The sequence below is a fragment of the Lycium ferocissimum genome, chromosome 4 (assembly GCF_029784015.1).
Source record: "Lycium ferocissimum isolate CSIRO_LF1 chromosome 4, AGI_CSIRO_Lferr_CH_V1, whole genome shotgun sequence".
NCBI lineage: Eukaryota > Viridiplantae > Streptophyta > Magnoliopsida > Solanales > Solanaceae > Lycium > Lycium ferocissimum.
Window position 1 is genome coordinate 31,408,893 of NC_081345.1, and position 27,295 is coordinate 31,436,187.

Here is a 27,295-nt window from a genome sequence, read left to right on the forward strand (position 1 = left end):
CATTTTCTACCCATCCTTTGATCTGAACGTGTTGAATCTTGCTTTTGTTGATGACACCAATCGTTCTTTCTCCACGTGATAGATCGTATTATCTCCCCGAATTCACGATCGAGCCTTTTGAAATTGAGGGAAGCTAAGGCATCTACTGCTCGAGTCTCATCTACGAAACACCTTCCCCAGTCTTCTTCTTCTTCAACAACTTTTTCAACTTGAGCCATATTGCTCTCTTTTGTTCGGCAATATCTTTTTATGTGTCCTATTTCACCACATCGGTAACATTTAATAGTCTTCTTAACATTATTAGAAGACTCTCCTTCGTTTAATGATCTTGAACCCTCTTGAATTGAGACTACGCCATCTCTCGAGCCACTTTGCTTTTGCCTTACTTTAGGATTTCTTGTTAGTCATAAAGAGCATTTCCTTCCCCTTCTTTGATCGATACACAATATCCGTTTGGCTAGTAGCTCACGTTACGACAACAAATTCTCAAACTCCTCCAAGGATGGTTGTTGAGCCCATCCCTGAATTGATGTAATAAAAGGAATATATTCTGACTTCAAACCACGAATGATAGTTCTTCTCATTCGTGCTTCAGAGATAGCCTCTAAACATAAGTTCTTAATCCTCAAAAAGTACTTCGGAATAGAAAGATTACCTTGAGTGGTGTTCGCCAATTCATTACCTTGAGTGGTGTTCGCCAATTCATTCTCCAATATTTGAAGCCTGGCTTCATCTTTCTTGTTGAACAAACGATCAAGGGTCCTCTAAATTTCATGAGCTAATTTGCACCTTATAATATGATCAAACAAGTTGTGTGAGATGGACCTCTTTAGGATGAACTCCGCGCTTCGCATTAATGCTCCACTTCTTAGATGCGCCGTTATTTTTCGGTCCGTCGAGGGAGGACTTGTGTAACTACCATTAACAACATCCCACAAATCCTCTCCCACAAGTGTATGACTCCATATAAGTCTTCCATACCTTGTAATTGGACCGATTCGACAACTCGTCCCCATCCATTAACACGGCCGCTCAAATCCATTTAGAGAAACCGTTGAATCGACCACTAACCCGATCCCCGAAAACAAACTCCGAAGCCAACGTATGGCTGTCGATACCGTGAAAAATATAGCAAAAGAAAAGTAAAATCAGGGAGACCTTCTGCTAGCCCAAGATCGTTAACTAAGATCGAAAGATTCAACTAAAGAAGAGGAAGTATTGGAAAGGAAGTGTTTACTTGAATTGGCTTGAATTGCTTTCAAGTGGGTTGTGTTGGATTAACTTGGCTTGATTACAAATGTTCAAGGCCACCCCTATTTATACTTGTCTAGGGATGGTTCTAAATATTATTCTAGATACATCCATAAAAAAAATCTAGTTACTCTTATCTCCTACCACTATTCTAGACTATCATGATATTATTCTAGATACAAAAGGATCTAGATAATTCTACCCTCAACTATAAATATCTAAGTGTCTAGAATTTCTAGACATTTCCTAAATACAATATATATCAAAGATATTACATTATAACTTTCTAACTTTCTAGAAACTCTTCTAAATATCGATGATATTTTTGTTTTTCCAAAAAATTAACTTTAATTTTTCACAGCAGATGGTTTGGGATACTACTCCTAAACAAGCTTCATGGATGGTACAAAAGATGCTCAAAGTTAAGCAACAAATAGCTGAAATTGGAATTCAGGAGAATGACTTTATACAAATGGGAACCTTCTCTGTTAAAAAGATATATTAACTAATGAGGGGTGATTTTCTCAAAGTTCCATGGAGGAGGCTGGTTTGTAATAACTATGGAGCACCAAAGTGGATTTTTATCTTAAGGTTGGTGGCTCATGGTAGACTCTACACAAGGGATAGACTTGATAGTTGGGGGATTACAACAACTCAGGATTGCTCACTTTGTTTAGATGGACTGGAAACCTTAGCTCATCTGTTCTTCCATTGTCCTTACTCGGCAACTATATGGGAGACGCTACTACATTGGCAAGGCATCTACAGAATATCTATGATATGGCCAGATGAAATGCAATGGGCAGCAACACATGCTAATGGAAAAAATAGCACATCTGAGGTCCATAGAATGGTGCTGGCAGCAAGTGTATATCATATCTGGATTGAGAGGAACCACAGGATATTTCAACATAGAAGGAGAGGACCTGATGAAATTATTAGACAAATTATTCAGGAAGTGTTCCATAGAGGACAACTAAGGGGCAGATTAGCACAAAGATTGGAAATGCTCAATTTCTATCCTCAGCTTCCAACTTTGCCTGTTCAACTAGTTTAGCCCACTTTATTTTGTGTTTCTGAGATTGTTTAGATGGTGTTGATGCTTACAGGTAGTTTTTTTTAGTAGAAGTAGTTGCTATGTTGGTGTTGGGACCTGTCCACACCAACTTAACTGAGACTTTGTACAAATTGCTTACTTGGTATATAAAATCCTTTGTTCCCAAAAAAAAAAAAAAAAAACAAAAACAAAAACAAAAAAAACTTCCTTCCTAATTAAGTAGGCAGTCCATGTGAAGTGTTTTTTTTTTTTTTTTTTTTTTTTTTTTTAATGTGAAGATTTATTCATTCTGGGTTTTGTCAAAAAACCGGTCTTGCGTCGTTGAAATTTGAATTGCCTTGCGAGAACTACATGGTTAGGCTTGAGCTGGTCAAGGGAATCAGCAAAATATTTTGATGTAACTAATACACACTTGTTGCAATGGAATTATATAGCAGTCAGTACATGTAACAAACGACAATGAAATAGTAACCAAACTCCCAATTGGTATTGATAGGAACTGACTCAATTACAGTAGCTAGTAATCAAACTAATACTTGAATAACAGAATTATAATTGAAGTATTGAAAATAAGGGATACTAGAGAAGAAGGAGATGAGAAACTAGACTAAGAGAAATGAGACCACGTAGACATTTTCTTCATAATACACATCGAACTCTTCTTTCTAACACACGTACAGTCATTAATCAGTTGCTAATTGGGCCTGAATCCCAAATAAAATATTTTTTTGCACGGATTGCCCTTCATTTGCCGTTTAGAAGTGTGTGTGTGTGTGTGTGTGGGGGGGGGGGGGGGAGTGTCTTTTGAACCAACTCAATTAAAAAAAAAAAAAAATCACATACAGCGAGTTTTTGTGAATCAAACTATACTTGCCGCGAATTTTTAAAAAATTTTAGCGACGAGGTTCGAGCCGGCAAAGAGATTTTTTAGCGAAGAAAAAAGTTAAAAATAGCCACCATTTGAGGGCGAAAATTAAAGACCACCACCAGCGAAGGACAATCCTGTAAATTGCCCGAAATAAAACTCCAACATTTTATTGGGGCCAATAATCCCTACTGAATCAGTCCATAGACCCTTATGGATCCAGCTCAGTTCACAACAGTACATCTCTTCTAGTCTATCCAATCTAGAAATCACTCCAATGACATATATGTAATCCAAAAGATGTTCCTCTGCTTCAACCACATCAGAAGCCACCTTATACAAATTGGATATTGACTCCTCATTCCATTATACGCACATGCTTATTCGATCATTCGGAAAAGGACAAAAAAAATATGAAGATAAGGGTGGCAACTTGATCTTGAAATAAGGCTATTCCAATTGATTCCCATCCGTTAAATATGTATACACACCAAAACCTTTGTCAAAAGAAATACGGCGGACCTAAATTGTACATATGCATTGTGACAAGGCAAGTACTGTGTGTCAAAAGACTCATGATGAACTTAGATTGTACACATTTATGCATCGCAATAAAACCAAAATGTGTGTCAAAATTAAAACAGGGACGGACCTTGATGGCTTGATTGTACATATGCATTGCAATAACTAATAAGGCCAAAACGTGTGATGAAAACTGTAATATGTATTATTACAAGACTAAAACTGATTGGGTCGAAAGATAATAACCTAGATATTTTATATAAGTGAGTTCAAAACAGAAACTGTTGGCGACTTGAGACAGCGAAGATAATTGAGCTCACTTGGCTATACTTGGGTCTTCTATCAGAGGTATTGTGGACAAATGAGTGTCAATTATCAAAACAAAAGAATGCCGTAGCTTCATTACCCAACAGATGTGTGATAGCCAGCTAAATGTCATCTCTAGGCTACATATTATCGTTCCTCCAATACCACGAGCAATCTTGTGGACTTTGAATGTCCTTTATAATTGCGACTTTAAGTTCATTAAATATCTCTCTGTTGAAGTTATACATTTAACGTTCTTTCTTGAGATGAAAGTGGGCTCAGTCTGAAATCAATCATAGAATATTTAATTATCTTTCAAATACATAAATACCATAGAAAAAATTATATTAGTAGTGTACATGTTAGAGCCCGTTTGGATTGGCTTATAAGTTCTTTGAAAAGCTTTTGAGTGTTTGGTTTAAAAGCGTTTTGTCTTAAAATAAACTCAAAAAAATAATTGAGTCTTTTGGCTTAGCTCAACTTTTTTTTTTTATGTATAAGTTGTTTTATAAACATTTTAAAAACATGTCTTTTAAAATAAAGTATGACTTTTTGGTGATTCTGTTGTTTATTTATTTTAAATAATTATTACGGTGAATTAGGACACCTAAAGTTTATTAAAGTAGTTATCTAAAGTTAACTTTTTTAAAGAGCTTAGATTTTTTAATTCTTATTAGGCGTTGATTAGAGCAAGGTTTAGGACCCATTATCGGCTAAGATGTTAACCCATAACCGGCCAGGACTTAGGTGAATTAATTAAAAGGCTAGTTGTAAAGTAAAAAAAATGTATAAGGAGATTGGTCATAATTAGAACAGTAGTAGTAAAGAGGGTTTTTAGAAAAGTAAAAAATGTAAAATAGTCATGGGAGGTGATATAAAGGGGCTTAGGATTGATTACCAATTTTAATAATTAACTAACTTAATTAGATATAGAAAGAAAAAAAAAATGTGTAGTTTGGTTAACGTCATAAAAATGAAACAAAGGTTTAAAAATTTACTTTTATATCTTTGCTTGATGATATAAGTTCTTGGTGATTAATTAAATTCCTATTAACATCAAGGTTAAATGACGTTGATTAAATACAGCTAATTATTATCACAGTAACTGGTTTCATTAAATGTTAAGCTAAAATGTAAGATGATATTTCTTCATTTAGTTTTTTAAATGATAAGTCGGTTCTATAATTTGAATAATTTATCTCGTATAAAAGGTGGGATAAATTATCCATGTTATCTATAGTCCTGATTTTAATTCCAAAGTTATAATAATGAAATATTCCGGTTTCAAACCAAACAACCTCTTACTAAAATAACAACATCATGGATTTATTTTTGCTTTTTCAAGGAGCAAAAATGATGTAATTGAGTTGTTGTGGTGCAAGTGATGTCAGCCATTTAGTTGGAATAACTGTTCAAATATAATAATGGAAACTCCCTTCTGGCTTGACGTGTGTTGTTGATAACATTATTGTTAAAGGTGTGTGTACCCATCTCCCAGAATTTAATAAATTCTTGTAATATAAATTAAAAGCAGAGCAGAAACAAAAAAGGATTATGTCAAAAAAGAAAATCAAGCGAATCAGATAATTTTTTCTTTAAAATGACAAGTTTTTTGTTTTTTTCCTAATAAGTTATGTTTTTGAAAAATTGAGTTTCACGCAAAAAAAAAAATTCGGTACACTTCATTTAGAGGTACTATTCACCATTTTTCTATCAGTAGTTTGATGCCAATCAAAATAAGATATTCATCTATTTAAAGATCAATGCACCTTGACATTCCTTATAAAACAAAGCAACTTCAACAATAGGAGGATACATTTACCAGAACAACATTTAAGACGTACAATAAATTATTATTTTACATTTTAAATAGGAATTAATTATAGACAATCTTCATGGTTAGAAAACCAATTAATAGCTCCAAAATCCCTTCCTGCAGCAGAGGGGACATCTTCAATCACTTTCTCATGTCCCTTTGGATAAAATATTCCAGTACGATCATCAGGTACCCACCAACTGTCATCATGATTTTTCATCACACCCTTGCTACTCTTCACTTCTTCACCATTCAGTTTAACTGTATCACTAATCATATCTGGGGAAGTGCTTTTTCTATGATATGCTTTGCGCAGCATTGGCCTGTGTACAATACAGAAAGATTGTCAAAGGTGAACTTCAAAATATTTTAACAGTAAATCAAGAATTTGATAACTATATTCAACTACTCCTGTTGATAAACGAAACTTTTCTCGGGGAATTACTCAATTCTTATGTCTCATTAACCTCGAACGTTTTTAGTCTTATTATAATAGTAACAATTAATCCTAATTAAACCAGTTGGGATCAGCTACACGACCGTTGCTTAATGCTTATGTTAATATGTGATTTAAATATTGTGATCCCGTTCTGCTCTTAATTGTCCTTATATTCTCATACTTCAATCCTGTTATCACTTTCTCGCACCGATTTTAGTTGGTTTATTTTTTTTCTTCCCTTTGTAGGACATGTTGGTTTCTCCTCTAAAGATAGTAGCTGAATCATTTCAGTGTATCTTTTCTTTTCATGGCAAAGTATAACTTTTGTGGGTGAAACATTACTTGTTTATTTAAAAGAAGGTGCCACCGCATTAGGGGTTACAAGATTAGTCTACGACAATATGATCCGTAGCTGGACATATATATATTTTCATGGTTGGCGCTAATTAATTCAAGCTAACTCATCTAAAATTACCCCATATATATAGGTTAATTTGAGCTAAATGAGTAGCCCAAATTGACGCATAAGAAAAGCTATTGAAATATGTTTATGATTTTTTTTCTATTTGATATATTAAATACTCAAAATAAAGGGAAAAAAATGTATAAGTTTTCTTTGGTAATTAAACAGATTATATGATCAAAATGATTAAAGAAATTAAAATATGGTTAGAGTTGTGCGAGATAGACACTATGACTCGTTATTTAACCCATCTAATTGACCCAATCAAGTAACCTTTGGCAGGGTTACTAAACTCGCTCATTTATTGATTCGACCCAATTCGACCCGACAAAATCAGACTCCTACCCCACATATAAAACTTTAGCAACCATAGAGTAATTAGCTAGATAATTAAAGGGAAGATACCCCAGTCGGAGAGAGTGAATAACTGGTCTTTAGCTTCTATTGCCATCTCTTTCAATCCCAAGAGAGAGTGAGAGGTTTGCATCAATATTGAGTTTGATAGATTGGACAGAATATTTAGGCTTCACGTTATATTAAACCATGATCACACACGATACATCACATGTTCTGATAAGAGTTGCATATGGCCAAAAAGATAATTTGCTTTAATTTGTTATTTTGAGTTACTCAATCTAATTGAACTCAACTCTCAGCTGAAATTATCCGAAAACTCCATGACCTTCAAATTATTTCCATCAGGAGAGATATTGGTTAAGCACTAGGTCCAAATTCTTCCTAATGTTTGTATTGCTACTTTAATTTTATATACTTTAATTTTATATACTCGAACAGCTAGGCCTCATAATTTGCTTATTTGCACCTTACCTTTCAGTGACAAAAATAGATTGATGTATGTAGGACTTAATCCAAATTAAATGCAAGTAAAGGGCAAAATAGTTGTGTGTTTTAATTTTTTTTCTTTTTCTTAGTTATCTTCTTTCTTGCATTTCCTTTTCTGAATAGATGAAGAATGTCATTATTTCCTGGAAGGTCTTATTTGTGGACAAAGTCAGTTGGTATAATCTGATCTCCCATGCATGGTACAGTTTAAAATTTATCTCCCTAGTTACCTACTCAATATGCTACTTATGAATTATGATCACTACGGACCATCAATATAGGCATGTTATCTATATAACAACGTCCAATGGAAAAACCGCATATCTCTCTACTGCAAAAGAAAAAAGAATTAGCGATGAATACCTTTTGGTTCTACACAGTAAAAATTCGTCAATAATTCAATTTAACGACGGGTTGTCAAAAACCTAGTGATATATCAGAGATGAATTTTAATTTGTAGCTACTTTCCTTTTTTTTTTTTTTTTTTTTTTTTTTAATAGTGCACTGCTCACTTTGTCTGAATTACAATATGCATTTCCAAGAATTGCATTTCTATTAAAATTGGTATGGTAATCTTTTCACCATGTAAGAAACACTAAATGTACGTAACCATAGCCTAAAAAAGAAAAACATGGTGGATTAATTTTACTTGAAATATACTAGTAAGCTTACTTGAAATACATGAAGTTCATGGACTGTGCTCCTCTACCAGCTGCTGCAGTTGCCATTGCTCACTTCTTACAATTTGATGTACTTTTAGTTGATGTTGTGACAGCTAGCCAAAGACTTTCCATTTTTATAGTAGTACAATATACAAGTAAGGGTAGTTATAATTGGTCATGGATAATTTAGTTTCCCAAGAAAGAGGGTAAGGATTAGGGGTGTACAAAGTAAACCGACAAACCGCACCAAACCGATAAACCGAATCAAACCGAGAAAAAAACCCGACTAGTGGTTTGGTTTGACTTGGTTTGGTGTTGGAAAAAAAAACCATAATTGGTTTGGTTTGGTTTTAACTAAAAAAAAAACCGAACCAAACCAACCGACATTACATGTATTCAAATTTTAAAATATTTTATACATAAAAATATTTATTTGTAATGTAATTTATAAATATTTCTTAAATTTTTTCGTAATTCTTTAATTATTATCATATTATTCAAGCTTGAACTTGAATTTTGAATGTCATAAGTTTTATATCTTATGGATGTTAGTAACTCAAATAAAGTCCAAACCAAAACTAACTCAACACTAATGCTAACAAAAGAAATTCAATTTACCACTAGGAATGACAATAATGTTGGATATCTATTCTTCAGTTTTGCATAATTTATTTAGAGAGTGAAAAAACATAACTTAAGTTTTATTTCTTTGTCATGTAATTAATACTTATTGGCGTCTTATTTTAGCATGACTTAGTATTTTTAGATTATGGTCATTTTCTTTATGGCTTGTTAATTAGCAATATTTATTTTGACCGAATTTATTAGCTTTTGTTGAATATTTTAATACATGTCATCACTCTTCTCACATTTTGTGTTATTTTCTTAAGAAACACTTTAATTATATAGTTGTATCTTCTAGTAACTAAAAAAATATTTGAAGTAAAAGTTATATGTTTTGTATCAAGACTATTCCGAAAAAAAAACCCGAAAAACCCGAGAAAACCGAATAACCCGAGAAAACCCGAGGTTGAAAAACCCGAATTTTATTGGTTTGGTTTGGTGTATAAATTTAAAAACCCGATGCAATTGGTTTGGTTTGGCGTTTAAAAAATTCGAACCAACCCGGTTCATGTACACCCCTAGTAAGGATAATCATCTTAAAATTCGTCGCATATAGATCCAGATCCAATCATACATAGAAGAATGATGGACCATAATATGTCATCACGCCGATAATGTTAGTTCCACAGGATATGGAAGAGCTTGCTTCCACTACTAGAAGACCATGCAACTATATCCTTTTTTTTTTTTTCCTTTCCCCTAGCTATTTACAAAAATACCCATGACTATAGGGAAATTTTGAGCTATTTACAAAAATATCCCAACTACTCAGTAGGCGTTTGGCCATAGAAATCAAATATTATTTCACTTTATTTGGAATATTTGAAATTGGAGTTGAAGATGGAGTTGTGTTTGGTTATAGTTTTTACAAATGATATTTGGTTGTTTGAATGTACTTTTTCCGAAAAAATATGAAATATGATTTGTACCCCAAATTTCTAAAAAAACCTAGCAAAATCACTCAACTTGAATAATTTACTCAAATCGCCATCTTTGTTGTTTTCTTCTTTATCCAAACCATATGATTCGTTAACTCTAATCTTTGTTATTTTATGCAATATATAAAAATAATTAGCTAACTCTTATGCTTATTATTTTTTCAAACTGATCAACTCTTATAGAATGTCAAGTTTTTTTTCTATGAAATTAAGAATATAGGGTAATAGATAGTATATAATGCAACAGCTTGTAGAAGGGAAGAGAAAAAAATGATCAAAGGGGTAAGAGCCTGTTTGGCTTAGCTTATAAGTTGCTGAAAACAACTTATAAGCTGTTTTCAGCTTTTTTTGAGTGTTTGGGTACTTTTTCATTTTGTCTTAAAATAAGCCCAAAAAAATAAGTTGGGGTAGCCCAACTTTTTTTTTTTTTTTTTTTTGGTTTATAAGCTGAAAATAAGCTGTTTTTTTTAAGCTAAGCCAAACGGGCCCTAAATCACCACGTTACTACATGCATCTAGTAGCTCAGTTGGTTGGCTATCTGAACTTTCACCTTGTTGGTGAGAGTTCGAATCCCCACGTTGTAATCCCCTCCCCCATTTCACCTTCCCCTATCCCCTATGTGATTAAAAAAAATTAAAAAAAAAAAAACAAACTTTTATTTGAATGTGTAGGGCAAATCACCACATTCATTTCATTCAAATTCAAAGTTTCGGGTAAAATTTGAAAAAGGAAAAATAAATGAAATGGTCCAAACTGAAAGTGAAACAAAGGTTTTAGATGTTTTTCAAATTTCATATACAACTTTAAGTTGTATTTAGAATTTCCATGACCAAAAGCTGATTTTCAAATAAAGTGAAAAAAATTCTGAAAAAAAAAAGTGAGTAGTTCTTATAGCCAAATGGGTCCCTATTGAGTTCTAATTTAGACTAATAATATATATAATCAAACTTGAATGCAATCACCAAAATAAACGAGCAATGTTTATATTTTCTTAATCAATTTTTTAATTTAATTTTTTGAATGACGATGTAGCATCATAGAACCAAACATTAAACCATCGACTCGCGTTCGGTTCAGGTCAGCTCAAGCTCGGTTATGTTTTGACAAAGCTAGATTAAGCTCGGCTCGATACGATATAATAAAAACTTATTGGACTCGGCTCAACGCTCAAGCCGACACCCAAACTATAGGGAAATTGAGTGTTATTTTATGTCTTTTTCCCTTATTTATCCTTGTTCCCTTTTCTTAATTTCCTCTATTTCTCGTCTTTGTATTTTCTTTCTTTGCGCAACGTAACCCCATTTTTATTACAAAGAAGAACTTGTTCATCCGTCGTTAAGAATTGCTGAGAAGCTTGGGAATTGAATACCCCTATGTTCCAAGTGTATTAATTATTAAATTATATATTTGTTTCCTTTTTATTTTCTAGATTTTTCAAAAATTTAATTTGAATGTAATTTTCATCTTTTTCTCTTTTTATCCATCTAATATTAATTTTTGCTTGATTTTAAATTTTTTATTAGAATGATAGCATCAAAAATCTTGTAAATCAAACTGAATTAATTCAAAATGGATCGAACTGATCTGAATTAAAAAAAAAAAAAATTTAATTGTATAACGTGATTGAACCAACTAAATGTACATCTCAAATATATTTTGTAATCTTCTTCCCTAGTGGTGTAACACTTAGTAGACCAATGATTAATGTGTGTGAAAGACTAAAGATAATGACACTTGTAGTCATCAAATTTTGGATTCTGGCCCAAATTAACTTGCAATTCAACTCTGATCATATAGAATGTTCAGTCCAAGTCGTAATCATACATACGTAATTCATCATAATGACAAATAAGTTTTGTTTAAAAGTGTTTTATTTTTTTACGTTTTGCTCTCAATTTTTTAATCACGATAAAACATTATTTTGAATAACTAAAAATATGGCCAAACGGGGATAGTCAAATTTTAGTATTTCGCGTTTTTTTTTTGAACTTGCTCAATTTATATGATAGTATTAGGCGTGAAATTTTCGGTTTATTTACTTATAAGATGATGATACGCAATAGATTTCAAAATAGAAGGAAAATTTTAAATTTTTGATCTAAAATAAGTTATAAAATAACCTTACGGTCAAACACTAAGCTTTTTCAAACAAAACTTAGCTAACAGGCGTGGCACCTTTTCAACCCCTAAAATGACGATCGAACGTCCTCGTATTGGGAAATTTTACATAAATGACACACTACAAAAAAAAAAAAAGTTTACTAAATTTTCTTTTTTAGTGCTCGCTGAGGTAAAACGTTTAAAATTTGTAAAACGTGGGTAATCCACGTTTTACGATTTATATTGTATAACGTGGATCGATTCCACGTTATACGATTAAATTTTTTTTTTTTTTAAAAATTTTTTTAGAATTACGATTTGGATCGCCGTATGTCTCTCTCTTTAATTGCAGATAAATTTTTTGGCGCACACTTTTGGTAAATATTTAGTATTTTTATCAAAAAATCAAACTGAATTAATTCAAAATGGATCGAACTGATCTGAATTAATTTGAAACGGATTGAACCAACTAAATGTACACTCAAATTAAATCTTCTTCCCTAGTGGTGAGGTAGGTTTGTGTTAAAGATAATGACACTTGTAGTCATCAAATTTTGGATTCTGGCCCAAATAACTTGCAATTCAACTCTGATCATGAATGTTCAGTCCAAGTCGTAATCATACATAAATTCATCATAATGACAAACTTTAAACATACGTTTGCTCTCAATCATCAGCGAAAACTAAAATTATGGCCAAACGGGGATAGTCAAATTTTAGTATTTCCTCTATCTCAATTTATATGATAGTATTAGACTGGTTACAGAGTTTAAAATAGAAGGAAAATTTTAAACTTTTGATCTAAAATAAGTTATAAGTATTGGGAATTTTACATAAATGTATTTTAAAATTTGCCATCTACGATTTAATATTTCGTATTTCAAAAACATAAATAAAAAAAATTGTATTCAACTTTTTTGCATACAAATTTTTTATTCATGTCAATGTATTCAACAGTTGTATTCATCTATAATTTTTTACATTGTATTCACTTTATTGTATTTAAAAATCGATGATTCAAACAACATAAATACAATATTCAACTTGTTGCATAAAATTTTTTTTAGTGAAACGAATACATAAAAAAAAAACATAGATGCACTAAAAATTAACAAAAACACTCCAAAAAACTGAATACAAAATAATAAAATGATTTTTGAATGCATCAGATTCATTGCAGGTAAATTTTCTATGTACTCCATTTTCCATACGCTTACAAAATAGTTCTTTAGATCTGATCACACAAAATTAAAACACACGGTTACACTTTTTTTTTGTCACACTTTGTTTTTGTGAGTTGGGTTATTAGTGGCGGCACCGATTTTGGAATTTCAGTTCATTTCGAAAGGTAACTGCCATGGGAAGGGAAATGAATTTCTGTTTTTGTTTTATGTTTTAGTATGAAGAAGGAGAGAGAAAATGGAAGAGAGAGCAGAAAGGAGGGAGCTAGTGGACTTGAAGAACATTGAATATTTTTCATGGAAGAGAGAGCTGAAGGGAGGGAGAAGGGAGGGAGGAGAGAGAAAAATGTGGATACAAGGGTTGCTTTTTTATTTTGTATATTTTAGTTATGGAGTGTAATTGATACACATCTTTTAGTTATGAGGTGTAAATTAATTAAAGTATAAGATACTACTAAATAAAAATAAGGTCTAATGTTAGCTACACTATGTAGATTTCCCATAAGTATTTATATAATTTAAAAATCATCTCATTAAAAGTATATTAAGAAATTTAAAAATAAGTTATTTTTAAATTAAAAATATAATATTCCTTTTTAAATAAACTAAAAAAAAATGTATTACATGAATTGATACAGCTATTATGTATCATGAATGAATGTGTGGACCCGAAATCAATTGGAGAAAACAGAAGAAAGATGATGATGACGGTAACGGTGAGAAATAATATTCCGAAATATGATTAAATTATGTTCATCCCGATCAGTGAGTGAAAATAGAATCTCTTGCCCTCATATAATATGAATAGAAGCAAATGGCTTTTTCAAATCTCTTATGCTTTTTTTTCCAGATCTCTTATATGTAAAAAATAAAGATCTCTTATAAAAATGTCATAAAACTAAATAAAATTTGTAAAGGATCAAAAATCATAACAGTCCACTTTTAGTTAGTCCCTGCATTTTGAAAAGGCTTACCCTTACATAAATTTTGGACAATGATTGAATAATTAGGTGCCTGGATGATATCATTATTTAGCTCCTTGCAAGAACCCGTGCATCTCCTCACAAAAATTAAATAAAAGTTTTAAAGAGTTTTTGGATTTGGCATAATCCAATACAGGAGAACTGAATATTAATGGCTCTTTTGATACAAGGGATAAAGATAAATAATTTCGAGATTATATTTAAGATAAATTTATCTCACATTTGATTGGGATAAAATGGTGATATAACTAATCTCGGAATTAATTATTTCGAAATTATAATATTATTTTATTTTTGTGATAGGGTGAAATAAATAATCCCCAAATAAATTATCCCGGAATAACTTGTTTCCAACCAAACGACCCCTCATGTATGAGACATATTAGTTGTGCAATGATTTTCTTATCCATCTAACTGGGCAGTGGTCCACGCATCTTTGTCTCTAAAATAGCCACCTTATCTTCTCCCACCCTATCTGTACCTTACATTATCCCCTTTCACTTTTACTACTTTGCAAAAGAATTCTCCATTAAAATAAAAATTGTCAAAGATTGTATGGAAATGTAGCTACATTGTAAAAGATTTTTTTCATTCCTTGGTAGAGTTCAAAGCCCTTATCTTGCCTTCATCTGGAGTGAAGAAATGACAGCCACTCAAAATTTATTTATTTTACATTAGAGGAGTCAGAATTTTCACTAAAGTAATTTAAAATTTAAAATAAACACATAAAGAAATCAAGAGAATTTAACATCTACAATAGATACACAAAAAATATTTCAACCTTACACAGTAGAATTCAACATCTACAATATATACATAAAAAATATTATAACCTTACATGTGGATTGATAGTACTGTAATTTTCCGGCGAAGGAGGTTTGAAATGCATCTCTTGCGCCTCTTTACTCTACCCTTGCCTACATCCCTCTAACCCGCCCACCCCTTCAACTCTCCTCCATAACTATAATTATTTAGCTGTGTGTCTTCCTCACAGGTTAGTAGAAAGATTTCAAAGAGGTTTATAATGTCCCTTACCGCTCATTATTGCCTTAAATTTTTGGATTAAATGCTAAAATTATTTCATAATAGCTAGCCAAAAATATTGCAGATCACATCAAGAACGCTATCATTGTTGATTGAAGGTAAAGGAGGAACATGATTGACAGATATTTACACAAGATAAGTCCAATTTTTTTTCTCATTTCAAGTCTTTATAGCGAGTTAGCCTACTAGAGAGTCTCAAAAAGAGTTCATTTTCTCTCAATGAAAGTTTGGTTCAACTGGTAGGTAAGACAATATTTTCGTGTCTGTATACGGGTAAAACCGAGGATACAAGCACGCTCGGTTTCCCGTTGTCATGGATATGCTCGGGTGCATCACGACCACCTCACCGGGAACAAGGTCTTGAGCTCGGGCCAGTACGAGGCGATAAAGGTAGGGTGATTGACTGCCATTAACAAGAAGACCGAAATATCCGCCCTCACCCGGATATTTCGGCGTCAATCCCGGCGACGCAGCTGTCACCAGATTTACTTGCTTTATTTAGAGTTGTACTAGGTTTGAAACTCCTCTACTATATAAAGAGGAGGCCCTCATTCATGAAGGGGGTTGGCAACAAGAAGGAGAGAAAGAATTCATATCAACAATCATACGAATTTATTGCATCAGTTTTCATCTGTTCTTGAGTTTTATTTTATTTGTTTCTCTTGCTAGCTCGTAACGAAAGGATATCGGCCTCGGTTTCCTAGCCCGAGGTCACACGTATCCAGCACTTGGTTAGATTTGATTCTTTATCCATTTCATCATATATCACACTATTCAAATCCTACTTGAACTTAGCCGCATATCTTTGGCACCTCATATAAATCTAACTGTCCTACATTTTAAGGTTAAACGGTGTCTTTCCACCTTCATGTTATAATGAAGCTTATAGCTCAACTGCAGTGATGAGTGATATGATAATTGACTTTTTCCTGTTCTGAAAACGCATATCGTTATCGTATAAAAGGTAGCGATTTATAATGGTACAGCAGTATTGAAACTATGATTCCGAATTTCATGCATATTTTCTCTGTTTACACCTAGGAATGGATCAGCACTGCAGAAACCAGCAAGTTTCATTCTTGACAATTTTAAGTACTCTGTTAACCCCATTGACGATTTCTCTCTTATTCGGCGTTGTATTAAAAACTTGCGTCTTCTGTTGTTGGTCTCCTCAAGAAATAACGTAGGCTATTCGCAACAACCTGCAAGGTTCAAGATTGAAAATTGTCGATAATTTTCTTCAAGCTACCAAAGTTTAATAACAGAAAATTTTTATATTGCTTCCACTTTAGCATCGGTTACCAGTTGAAGGGGCTTGATCAGAACTTTGCCCTTGTAACTGACATGAAATTTTGCCTTAGCTAGCAATCCCTGCACCAAAATGAAATTGTTTAACTATATGCTAGTAACTGCTGCTGCTACTTATTAGTTGGCACAAACACCACCTAAACAGTTTAGTGAATCACTCGAAAAACCTCCTGGAATAGTCTCACCTCAGTATCGAATTCTCCTGATATAACGTCAACGTTTATGTCAGTAATGATCTTGACAAGGTCAACTATCAATCCAGGCCTGTCTGCTGATTCTACACAGAGTAAGCTGCAAAACAGAGACATTTTACTATCTTCAAGTTGTGCATTCAATGGATCACTTAATGAGGTTGATTATTAAGTCTAGCAGTATCAGGATGTACTGATCAAAATCAAGAAAGGGAAATGTTACCTTACCTTCTTTCAGGACCATCGTCATATACATGGATATGGGTTGCTATATCCACGTCAATCTGAAAATTTTCACCACGAACAAGAAAGTAAGTTTTAAGTTACTTGGTTGAGATATTAAAGTAAAAAACATCAAGCCTTGTTTCTGCATCAAACTTATATTGGGAGAAAGGTTTGAGTCATTACTAGCAATGCAAAGACGAAACCTGGCACATTTGACACCCCCCCCCCCCCCCCCAAAAAAAACCCCAACAAACAAATACGCACCTTGACGCGTGCATGATGTTCAAAACAACAGAATACAAACTTGCATTTTCTTGCTAATGTCATATGCACATTCAAGATGTGAATAGCATATGGAAGCAATTAACAACCTTCTGATATGGTTGAAAAGCACCAAAAGCTTCCCCCATAGCAAATCTGGAGCCCGATTCCTGCACCAGAAATTATGCAGTAAGAAGAAGCGGCTAAATATGAACCCCTGGGAAGGGTAGTGGATCAAGCAACTGATGCTCAACAACTTATCGAAGTTTCTACCGGGTGGTATTCCATCATATTATTGATGATCGTCAAACGAATTGCTTCAAGCAGCTCTGGATCATCGACCTTTCTACCCGTAGAACTAGAAACAAGTACCAATAGCAAAACAATCAGAATTTCAAACAAAAGATTCATTTCAAAGTGTTTTCTTATATCTGGCGACTGATAGTTTGAAAGGATCCACAACATGAACTTACGCTTTTGTGATGGCGAATTTGTTATGCTTCCCAGATGAATCAAGACAGACATTAGCCTTGACAACATTCAGCCCGAGGTTTTTTAGTGCATTCATCTGAAATACATTTTGCATATCAATACCAGAACTGGCAGGGGCAGCAATAATAGCACTCAACATGGGAAAATTCATAAATGGTCACATAACTATAATATTTTTTTCACCAAAGTCACGTAACTATATTTCTTACAGAAAAATCATAACTTTCACCCTACTAACACAAAAGTCATAATTGTCGGAAAACCCAACCTTCCAATGAGTGATAATTTTTTACTCTACATTTTAATCATAAGAGTAACGGATTCTTACTGTGTCGAGAAGTGCCCCAAGGCGATCTCCAAAGGTAACCTCAACGACCGTTGCATCCGGATCTGAATCCAAATCGATTATAACTTTGGGTGTTGGAACTGCACTTGTCTCTTCTGCACTTCCATCCTGCTTGTCCATTTACATCAATCAAAAACATCTCAAAATACTAAAATAAAAGGAACAATTTTGAAAATTCAGTTAGTATGCTAGATACCTCCACAGCTGTAGCCGCGGATGCTTTTCGAATAATTGTACTCCCAGATAATGCTAATCTGAAAGAACAAAGTACATTGATTTCAATTGTTGCCCATCTAATAATGCTGACATTTCAAGACCATACAAATTAATGAACTTTAGGAAGTCAATAAATATAATAAGGTTATAAAATTGTCCTTTCCTAATTGACCAATTGATCACATAGTTAGCCAGTCCTTTAGTAAAGCATTTATCCAGCTGCATGTCATATTTTCTGGTTAGGTTAAAGATATTAGCTGAAGGGTGACTCACGTACTGGTAAACATATATATATATATATATATATTTTTTTTTTTAAAAAGGGAGAAAACAAGATTTCAAAATTACAATTGGAAAAGCTATTAATTATTGGTATTCCACAATCAATAGAATTTTTTTTTTCAGCTAAGAAGAATTCAACCAAATTCCCAAATTCAGACAAAATGTAGCTTACCTCTTGGGTGTAATGTACAGTCTCTGAACTGGATTTAAAACTAAAGAGCCATTAAAGAAACTTGGACTTGAAATGGGTTGCCTCTCTATAACTTTTAAACTAGTACACATCCCACAAGAAACCATAGCCCAAGCCATTTTAGTTCAATAATATCAAGAAAGAACAGAGCTTTTAAAGAAGATGAACTACTGTACTAGAAAGTGGAAACTTTATTCCTATTCTTGGAATATATTTGAGAAATAAAGAGATTTAAGAAAATGAAACTATGGGTACTAGAAAAAGAAGAGCCATCTGGTTTTAAGAGTAGAAGGAATCAGGTTCATTGTTCTAGTCTAGTAATCTCCGCTATTCTAATGCAAAGCCACCCATTATTGTCTTTAGTACTAGTACTATACTCCCTCCGTACTATTTTATATTCCCTCTTTTTTAGGCTCGTTTGGACATGGTTTGAAATCATATTTAATTTAGATATTTTAAAGGATTTTTTTTTCTTAGAGGCATAAAAGCACCTGAAGTTTTGAAAACTATTAAAATATTCTCAATTCTTATACAATCTTACCAAATGAGCAAAGTCATAGTATAACAAAATTAATACGCTAATTCATAACAAACCTAATAAAAATTAATACGAGAAGACCTTTCTAAAAATACAATATAAATTGATCAAATTTTAGTTCAATAAATAAAATTAAACTATGGGTCTTTTTTTACAAAATTAAAAGGTTGGTAGACATAAATAAAATTTGGTGGAAGTTAATGAGATTGGTAAATGATTGTTAGGGGTAATTGTTAAAAATATCTACCAACTTATGAATTTTTTTTTATAAAATATAAACTTATGGGTTAAATTTTAAATTTTTAAAAGTTAAACCATGGTTTCAAACCCCAAATCATGCTTTTTTGGATGATTTGGGTTTCAAATGCATGTCCAAACGCTGGCTTGAAACCATGGCTTCAAAACTCATGGCCAAACGCCTACTTAATTTATATGAACTTATTTCCTTATTAATTTACGCAAAAAAAAATAATCTTTTTTTACATTTGAAAATAATTTACCTTTATGCAATGATTTATAACAATACAAAATCTATGTGATTTATTTAACACCACAAATTTAAAAGTCTTCTCTACTTTATTAAACTTTCTGCTCAGTTAAACAATTCACATAAATTGAAACGGAGGGAGTACAATACACGGGTGTTTGATGGGGTAGGAAGTTTACAAAATAAAGGAAGATTTTTTAAATTTATGATCTGAAATAAATTATAAAAATTTGTGTGGTTAGAAATTATTTCATTATGTATAAAAATAATAAATTTAAAATTGAATTGGTACTGAATATAGAAAAATATTTTTTTTTTTGACCGTTAAAAAAGAAAGTGTATCGTAAATTGGGAAGGTCGAAACGGCGTTTATATGTCTAACAGCTTGACAAGCACAAATCTGTGGTCCTCTTTCGTCTTTGTTCAAGCTGAGCCTAACAAATCACTCTATTTTATCTTTGTAATTAATTTTTATATATACTGGTAGCGTTAAAAAATATCCAGTGTATTCTAATTTGTTGTATTAAAGCTCTCTCTCAATTTATATGGCATTTTTCGCTTTTCGATATTCAAAATGCGAGAATTTTGACCAATATTTTAAAATCTATTTTTACCAATTTGATATGAGAAAAGTTGCAACTTATAATACTTTTCATCTAGTTTTCAAATATGTAAATTTTAACCTTAAAACATTGAGTTAATCTAATTCAATTTAGCTTCAAAATTTAATCAAATTGACTCTCAAAAAAGAGAAAAATGCCACATAAATTGAGAATGGAGAGTAGTACTTAATGATTAATCTTATTTTAAGGGTAATAATACAATTTATTATGAACGATTATCTATAATTGTATATCTTCGTTCTAATTTATGTGATGATATTTCTTTTGTCCGATTGAATGACATGTTTTAATATTCTTAAATAATTTTAATTTAAACTTTTTATAAGATGACTCTACATAAATACTGTACTTATTGCTCATTTTAGGGCCAAGTCTTTAAAGTTTTCATTTCTTTTTTAAATTTCATCTACACTAAAATACTGCCAACACATAAACTAGAATGCAAAATGTTTTCAAATGATTTTATAATATAAAAATTACAGATTTGAATATAGAAGTTAAATTCTTTTATCCTTACTCTTTTGGCTGAATCGTGTGAAGTTGTTTTTGAGTGAGTAAAAGTATATGGTAAAAAAATATTAATATCGGGTATTTATTTAAAACTAATAGATGCATAATACGTGTTTGAACATAAATATTATTATTTAATCATAATTAAATGTTGTATATTTTTATTTTATTAAATTACTTGACCATAATAAATTGAATTAATTTGGTATCAACGTTCATCAATGCAAATAATTATCAAGTTAGACTTTCGCAACTATCCAGGCTGGCCTCATCTTTACTTTCCACAAAAAGGGTGCAATAACATTGGCTAAAAAACATGGGCCCGCGGCATCTCCTTTTTGTTTTTTGTTTTTTTCATTCTTTTTCCTTTTGTCTTTACCTTCTTTTGTCTCACATATAAATATCTGTTGGAAATTGTATGGGTTTATACAAGCCAATTTACGACAATATATCTTAAATTAACTGTATAACTTAACCAGGACCTGCAGTGTAGTGTCGGATGTACATTAAGTTGTTTGTGGAGTAATTCGGTTTCGTCTCTTGTATGTCTCTGCTTTGGACTTAATTGGATTCTTCAATTTGTAAGAAAAATATTTCCCATAGTAATTACTGAAGTCACTTTAAAATTATCTCGTTATAATACAAGGAAAGTCTATTAAAAATAATTACATTAGAAAATATTACAGTAATCGAAGAATCTAGCCGAGGCCAGTCTGTGTCAATTTCACAGTTGGTATAATTTCTTTTTGCTAAAAAATTGAATTAAAGAAAAAATTATTTCCAATAGTCTTTTTCCAAAAAACCTTGTTTCTGTTAGATGCATTTTTAATCCAAAACCAAATAATACACCACCGAGTAGTTGGTTGTGCTGGATAAAGTCCAATTTCATATCTTATGTCAGACTGACGCCTTATTTAGTTAAAAAAAAATCATGAGATAATAAGTTTTCACTCACTATTTAATGCGTTACATACACCTAACATTCCCTCTTTATTATAGACTGTGCTGCTCCTTTCTTTCCACCTCTGCTTGAGAAATTCATCATAATCATTCTTCAGTTGCTCTTCATACCAAATTTGTTTCACTGAGATTAAGCGCGAGTGTAGCTACTCAATCTCCTCCACTTCAAGGAAAATCCAAGAACCACGAGGCTCTTATTCTTCTGTAACCTCATCTCAATCTTGAGTTATACGAAGCTTGTCCACTTAAGCCTTCATTTCGTCACCCATTTTTGAAAAGAAAATTTTTCACTTAAGAATTGAATTTCCTTCTCCATTCCAAACAAAGAGTTGATGAGATAGTTGTGTTTGGAAACAAATTTGTTGCTCATTAATTTCTTCATTAACACCCCCCCCCCCAAAAAAAAATTGCCTGTTATCAAAGTGCAAAATCCCGAAGATCGCCACTCTGAATTACAAATCACCTTTTACCTTCAATTTGTCAAAGAAAAAAGGAAAGAAGAAGATATTTCCCGTTTCAAAGCCGCTTTAAAATTATCTCACTATAGTATAACGAAAATCTATTATATAAGAAAATATGACACTAATAGATTTCAGGGGTTCTATTTACTAAACGGAAACACTAATAAAAGAAGGTCGAATAGCCTGATAAACTTCTCTACTTGTTTGATTTTGATATCTCACCCGCTCATACTTCACGGAATTTTATCCGAATATTTGAAATGGGTCAAAATTAGTATTTTAAACCCCTCAGATCCCGTATATGCCTCAATCTCACTAATATGGAAGATACATCAGCATCCAGAGCCAATAATATTTGCCACATCGTTTCCTTTTTTGAAAAAAAAAAAAAAACATTTTCTTTTAAAAAAAAAAATCTCAAATTCATTCTACAACCACCCACTTGAAACTTCTACCAAAGTCTTAACGTAGAAAATGACCCATGCAGCCATTTTCCACCCAATCTAAACCAACAAAGTCCCTTCTCTTTCTCAAATGTACCCCTTACCAGAAGGTCCCTCCATTCATCTCCCTCTCCTCATTTTTGTTTTCACATAAAGATAATTTGTTGGAGACAACTTATTTTTACAGAAATGACCCTTCATGCAATAATTGAGTTAATCTATCCTTAGTAGTTAGTTCCTTAAAACCTTCATCAACTTGAGATACATGATTTCATAACTTCATTTTAATTTCATTATCAAGATTTTCTTTTCTTTTCTTTTAAGGCGAAAATTGGTGCAAATCAGAATTTTCATTTAAAACTTATCGGATTTGTTGGAGTCGCCGTTATGGAAAAAAGAACGATGTATCTGATACAGATTAGAGTGGGACATAATAGTGAAATTGAAATAGTTTGTTAGAAATAGCATTTAATTAAATTTTTAAATGTTACTTTCGACCCCAATAGATTTAAATGATACGGAGTAGTTATTTTAACTATACATTAGCCTTGTATTTTCTTTTCTGTCATTTCAATCCAAGTTATTTATGTCAGCTCAGCCAATCACGTCAGCTTAGTTGCTTGCCTTTTTCCCTCTTTGCCTAAATCACCTCTATATCATAGCTCAAGCAGCATAATGAATGAAGTATCTATTTTCCTTCGCTAGATTTTGCATGTTTTTCCCTTTTCCCTTACATGAGGTAGTATAAAATAGTAGAAATGGGCGCCACAAATGCCCGCAAAGCTATTTTACTGTCAAACCGTTTCTCTGTAAGTCACACTCTATAAAGCGGAAATCCTTCGACGTATGGTACAATGGTCATCACCGACTATGATGATCTCTTTGAAGGTGAAAAGCTAAACTAATTCATTAATGCGTCAGGCAGGCAGGACCCTAAGTGTTGCAAGGTGGAAGGCATTTTCGCACTATAGCAGACCTTGTAAACTACTATGGCACACACCAATCCTTCCAAAGGACAAGAAACTTAGGTGCACCGACTATGAAAATTATTTCAGAACACTGAGAGAATTGGCTCCATCCGGAGATTCTAGAATCACCACCAGGGATCTTACCAACACAACTATTGAGAAAAACTTGTCATTTCCAAAGTAAAGCTAAGAAGAGTTAAGTTTTTATTAAAAAAGTTATATTATATATAAAATTGGATTGTGAATTTTATTAGAATAATTATCGACTTTAAGCAAATCTTTTAATAGCTTCATGTTTTATTTTTTCTTTTAATCTTTTTTATTGAAATATTTAATATGATTTTTGACAATAAGTTTTTATCTAGTTTGAAGTACTGCCTGTGTTAAAGTTTTCATCTAGCTGGAGTCTTACTTATACTAGAAGACCTGTCTAGATTAGAGGTACGTATAGATGAGATTAGATGTCTTGACTATTATTGTTTGCTAAAATATTTTCTTTATTATCTTTTTTGATTATTGAATAATATTTTACAGAAGTTCAGATTAAAGTGCCTTGCCTATAATCGTGTCTAAAACATTAAGTTTTATTATAAATTATTGAATAACATCTTAACAAGATTCTTCATTTAGATAAACTTCAGTTAGTGTCAAATGTTATAGTCAATTATTCTGATTTAATTAGGAGATGGGAATATAAAAAAGAGTAACAAGCGATTAAGGTTATTCTAATTCCACAAAGCACTAGTGTTATCTTGGCGTATTTTTAATTTTGGCTTTCTTTTCTGTTTAGTTTCCTTTTGCTTTTAAACTTGTCTTATTTTGAGTGAATTTTCACCCTTGATAATAGCTCTACTGACGTGGCAGAAATCAAAGCTAGCACTGGAGGACACTGGACCAAAATCAGACGACTAATTAAGGTTGGGCATAATTTAATCCGCGAATAAAGTTATGCATGCAGGGAATCAAATACATGAATTATACAGTGCATATGCTTTCTTTTAAAAGGAAGCTTTATGAAAAAATGATGATTCATGTATTTTATGGAGAAATGAAAAAAAAAAAAAAAAAAAAAACTTTATAAAGCTTTATCGTTGGAAGTGTCATCTTTTCGTCGAGGTCAAGTTCGTCGAAATAAATGAAAAAATGGACACGTGGCCTACAAAGGAAGCTTTATACTTTTAAAAAAAAAAAAAACTATTCACTGGCTTCTTTAGCACGTAAAACGTTATTCGTTTTATGTAGTTAAAATGGATGTATTAAAGACACTCAAACAAATGTTAGCGTATAAAAAATTGAGCGTGAAATTAAAGTGTGTCAAAAAAAAAAAAAAAACTTGCTTACAAACTGAGGGAATAGACTATGTATTAAGCCTTAATATAAAAACAAAATGTCTGAATATACATTCGAGTGCACTGCATATTTCACATGGAAGGTTGATCTTTATAGAAGAGATAGAGAAATAATTTAAAGTGTTGTTTGATTCACATATTTGTTATATGCAGAAATTTATTTTGAAATGATTGTTTAACGAAAGTAAAAAATGAAGGGATTGTTATATAGTGATATTAATTTTGAATAGATTAATCATTATGCGGCGATTAATAATGAAGGAATTTTATATATGAATTACCTATATTTGATTTTAAGTTGTTAATCTGTCATAAAATAATATATAAATTTCCACTTAATTTTAATAAAAGTTCTATTTAATACCGCCAAACAAAAGCTATATAAATTTTTTATGTATTAGGAAGTGTTGTAACAGACCATATCATTAGGCATTATATATAGCTATTCAAGAAAACCTTGGTTTTCTATTTCTTATGTGGGCCGTCTTTTCTTTATGAAGTTACATAAACAAATTTGTAAAACAGACTTTCAAAAATAGAGTTTGCAAATAAAAGAACTGCTAAATTCTTTTACTTGAGATTTTCAATTTTTTCAAAAATAAAAAACTGCAAAATGTCAAAACTCAATGTTTGCAAAATTTCAATGCCACCCAAATAATTCATAAGCACGTAAATTTTTACATAAAGAAATGGAAATTGTTGTTGTTGCTGTAGTATAATAATCTGGCACACTAAATGGCTTAAGAAAGCTGGATGCGTTAATATTTTGTAACTTTTCCTGGATGAATTTTTTTATAGTTGTTGATTTTGAAATCTGCAAATTGATTCAATTGGCAGAGTTGTTGTGAGTTCTTCGATGACTGGATCCAATTCTCCATCATCGATTTTTCTTCAAAAAAGAGCTCTCCTTTTTTATGTGTATTTGAAATAATGGATGCATTACTATTTAATTTTTAGGAGATACATATTTTGAAGGGTCAAATCAGGAAGAAAATGTTGACTCTCCTATTATTTTGTTGGTTATAGTAGGATATGGCTATACTATGTCAAAATCTTTGAACTTCAATTGCTAAACCTACTTTGTAGAATTTTAGTAGTAAGAAAATATGCTAATATTGGTCGAAATTTATATATATGCATCAATACCCCTAATCAAATTCATCATCCTACTATGACTCAAATTACAAAGGATGAAAAATGACTATTTTTGTGATATTCACTAAGGAACTTACACTCTGAATGTCCGATAATATGATAGTTCAATATTGCTCACAAAACGGAAGATTGTCTCTGAGTGTGTTCTAGTTATTGCATTATACTTCACCCACTTTCTTTATTTGAACAAAACCACAACACAAAAAATAACATCCTTTTTGCAGCTAGAGAGTGGGAAAATGGGATTTTGATAAGAGTGTTCATTTCTCTATTATGTTACTCCCTCAAAGATTCAACAACTTTTAAAGAAAAAAATAACATCTATCATAGAGTAACAAATTCTACATGTGAAATTCTAGGACATTAAAATTCTATGATGATGATTATATATTTTTTCTTTAAAATATAGCCGAAACGTGTTCCGTACTAGAGGATTGTGAGTGCTAAAAGAATATGGGCCTGCTTCCTTTTTCCCCTATGATGGCCCAGAGTGAAATTAGACTTCCTAGACATTTTTTACTGCTCGGACTGGCCTTCTTTTGGGGTGGTCTTTAATTTTTGGCCCTCAAATTGCTGGTCCTTAATTTTTGTCATTTGCTTAAAAAGATGGCCGAAAATACCCCGAGGTTGGCATAACTAAAAGTCTGCCGGTTCCGGCAAACTTTTCCTTAACACATAACTGAGTAGACTTTTAATTAAAAGTCTGCCGGTTCCGGCAAACTTTGCCTTAAGGCATAACTGAAAAATTTACCTTAAAAGGAAAAGTTTGCCGTCTCCTGCATAGGTTTTATATAACTTCGCACGCGAGAATATTATTATTTTTAACTCTACTGGATTTCGAACCCAGAACCTCAGGATAATTTTGGCCACCTTTTTAAGCAAAGGACAAAAATTAAAGACCAGCAAATTGAGGGACAAAAATTAAAGACCAGTCCGTATGAAGGACAATCGTGCAAATTGCCCCTTCCTAGAAGTTTAGCTGTGGGCTTTTTGACCCGACTACAGTCAGCTCTATTCCTAGAAGTTTAGAACCAACGGGTTCGTTGGTTCCATTTGGTAATTTTTTGTTTTCCCTTAATTCATATTTATATTAAATATGTATTTCAACATACTTGTTTTTATCATATTTGTTTCGATATTTTGCCGTTAATTCATTATTTTTATGAAACTCCTCTGAGTATTTAATTTATTAAAAA

At 32.1% G+C, this 27,295-nt stretch overlaps 3 protein-coding genes across 3 annotated transcripts; 1 reads left to right on the plus strand and 2 right to left on the minus strand.

Moving 5' to 3' along the window:
* The first annotated feature begins 1,759 nt into the window (after positions 1 to 1,759).
* On the plus strand, positions 1,760 to 2,308 carry LOC132053929 (uncharacterized). Its single transcript, XM_059446021.1, has one exon. The coding sequence runs from the start codon at positions 1,760 to 1,762 to the stop codon at positions 2,306 to 2,308; it is 549 nt and encodes a 182-aa protein (XP_059302004.1).
* A 3,449-nt stretch (positions 2,309 to 5,757) lies between these two features.
* Positions 5,758 to 8,396, minus strand: LOC132054590 (uncharacterized). The gene is made up of 2 exons (XM_059446568.1): positions 8,235 to 8,396; positions 5,758 to 6,140 (listed from the first exon to the last, which is right to left on the minus strand). The coding sequence occupies exons 1-2, from the start codon at positions 8,288 to 8,290 to the stop codon at positions 5,882 to 5,884; spliced, it is 315 nt and encodes a 104-aa protein (XP_059302551.1). The 5' UTR covers positions 8,291 to 8,396; the 3' UTR covers positions 5,758 to 5,881.
* Positions 8,397 to 16,012: 7,616 nt separating this feature from the next.
* Positions 16,013 to 18,956, minus strand: LOC132052283 (ACT domain-containing protein ACR11-like). The gene is made up of 10 exons (XM_059443756.1): positions 18,588 to 18,956; positions 18,114 to 18,171; positions 17,900 to 18,025; positions 17,553 to 17,647; positions 17,353 to 17,437; positions 17,190 to 17,249; positions 16,822 to 16,877; positions 16,588 to 16,693; positions 16,397 to 16,465; positions 16,013 to 16,296 (listed from the first exon to the last, which is right to left on the minus strand). The coding sequence occupies exons 1-10, from the start codon at positions 18,722 to 18,724 to the stop codon at positions 16,234 to 16,236; spliced, it is 855 nt and encodes a 284-aa protein (XP_059299739.1). The 5' UTR covers positions 18,725 to 18,956; the 3' UTR covers positions 16,013 to 16,233.
* Between the last annotated feature and the right edge of the window lie 8,339 nt (positions 18,957 to 27,295).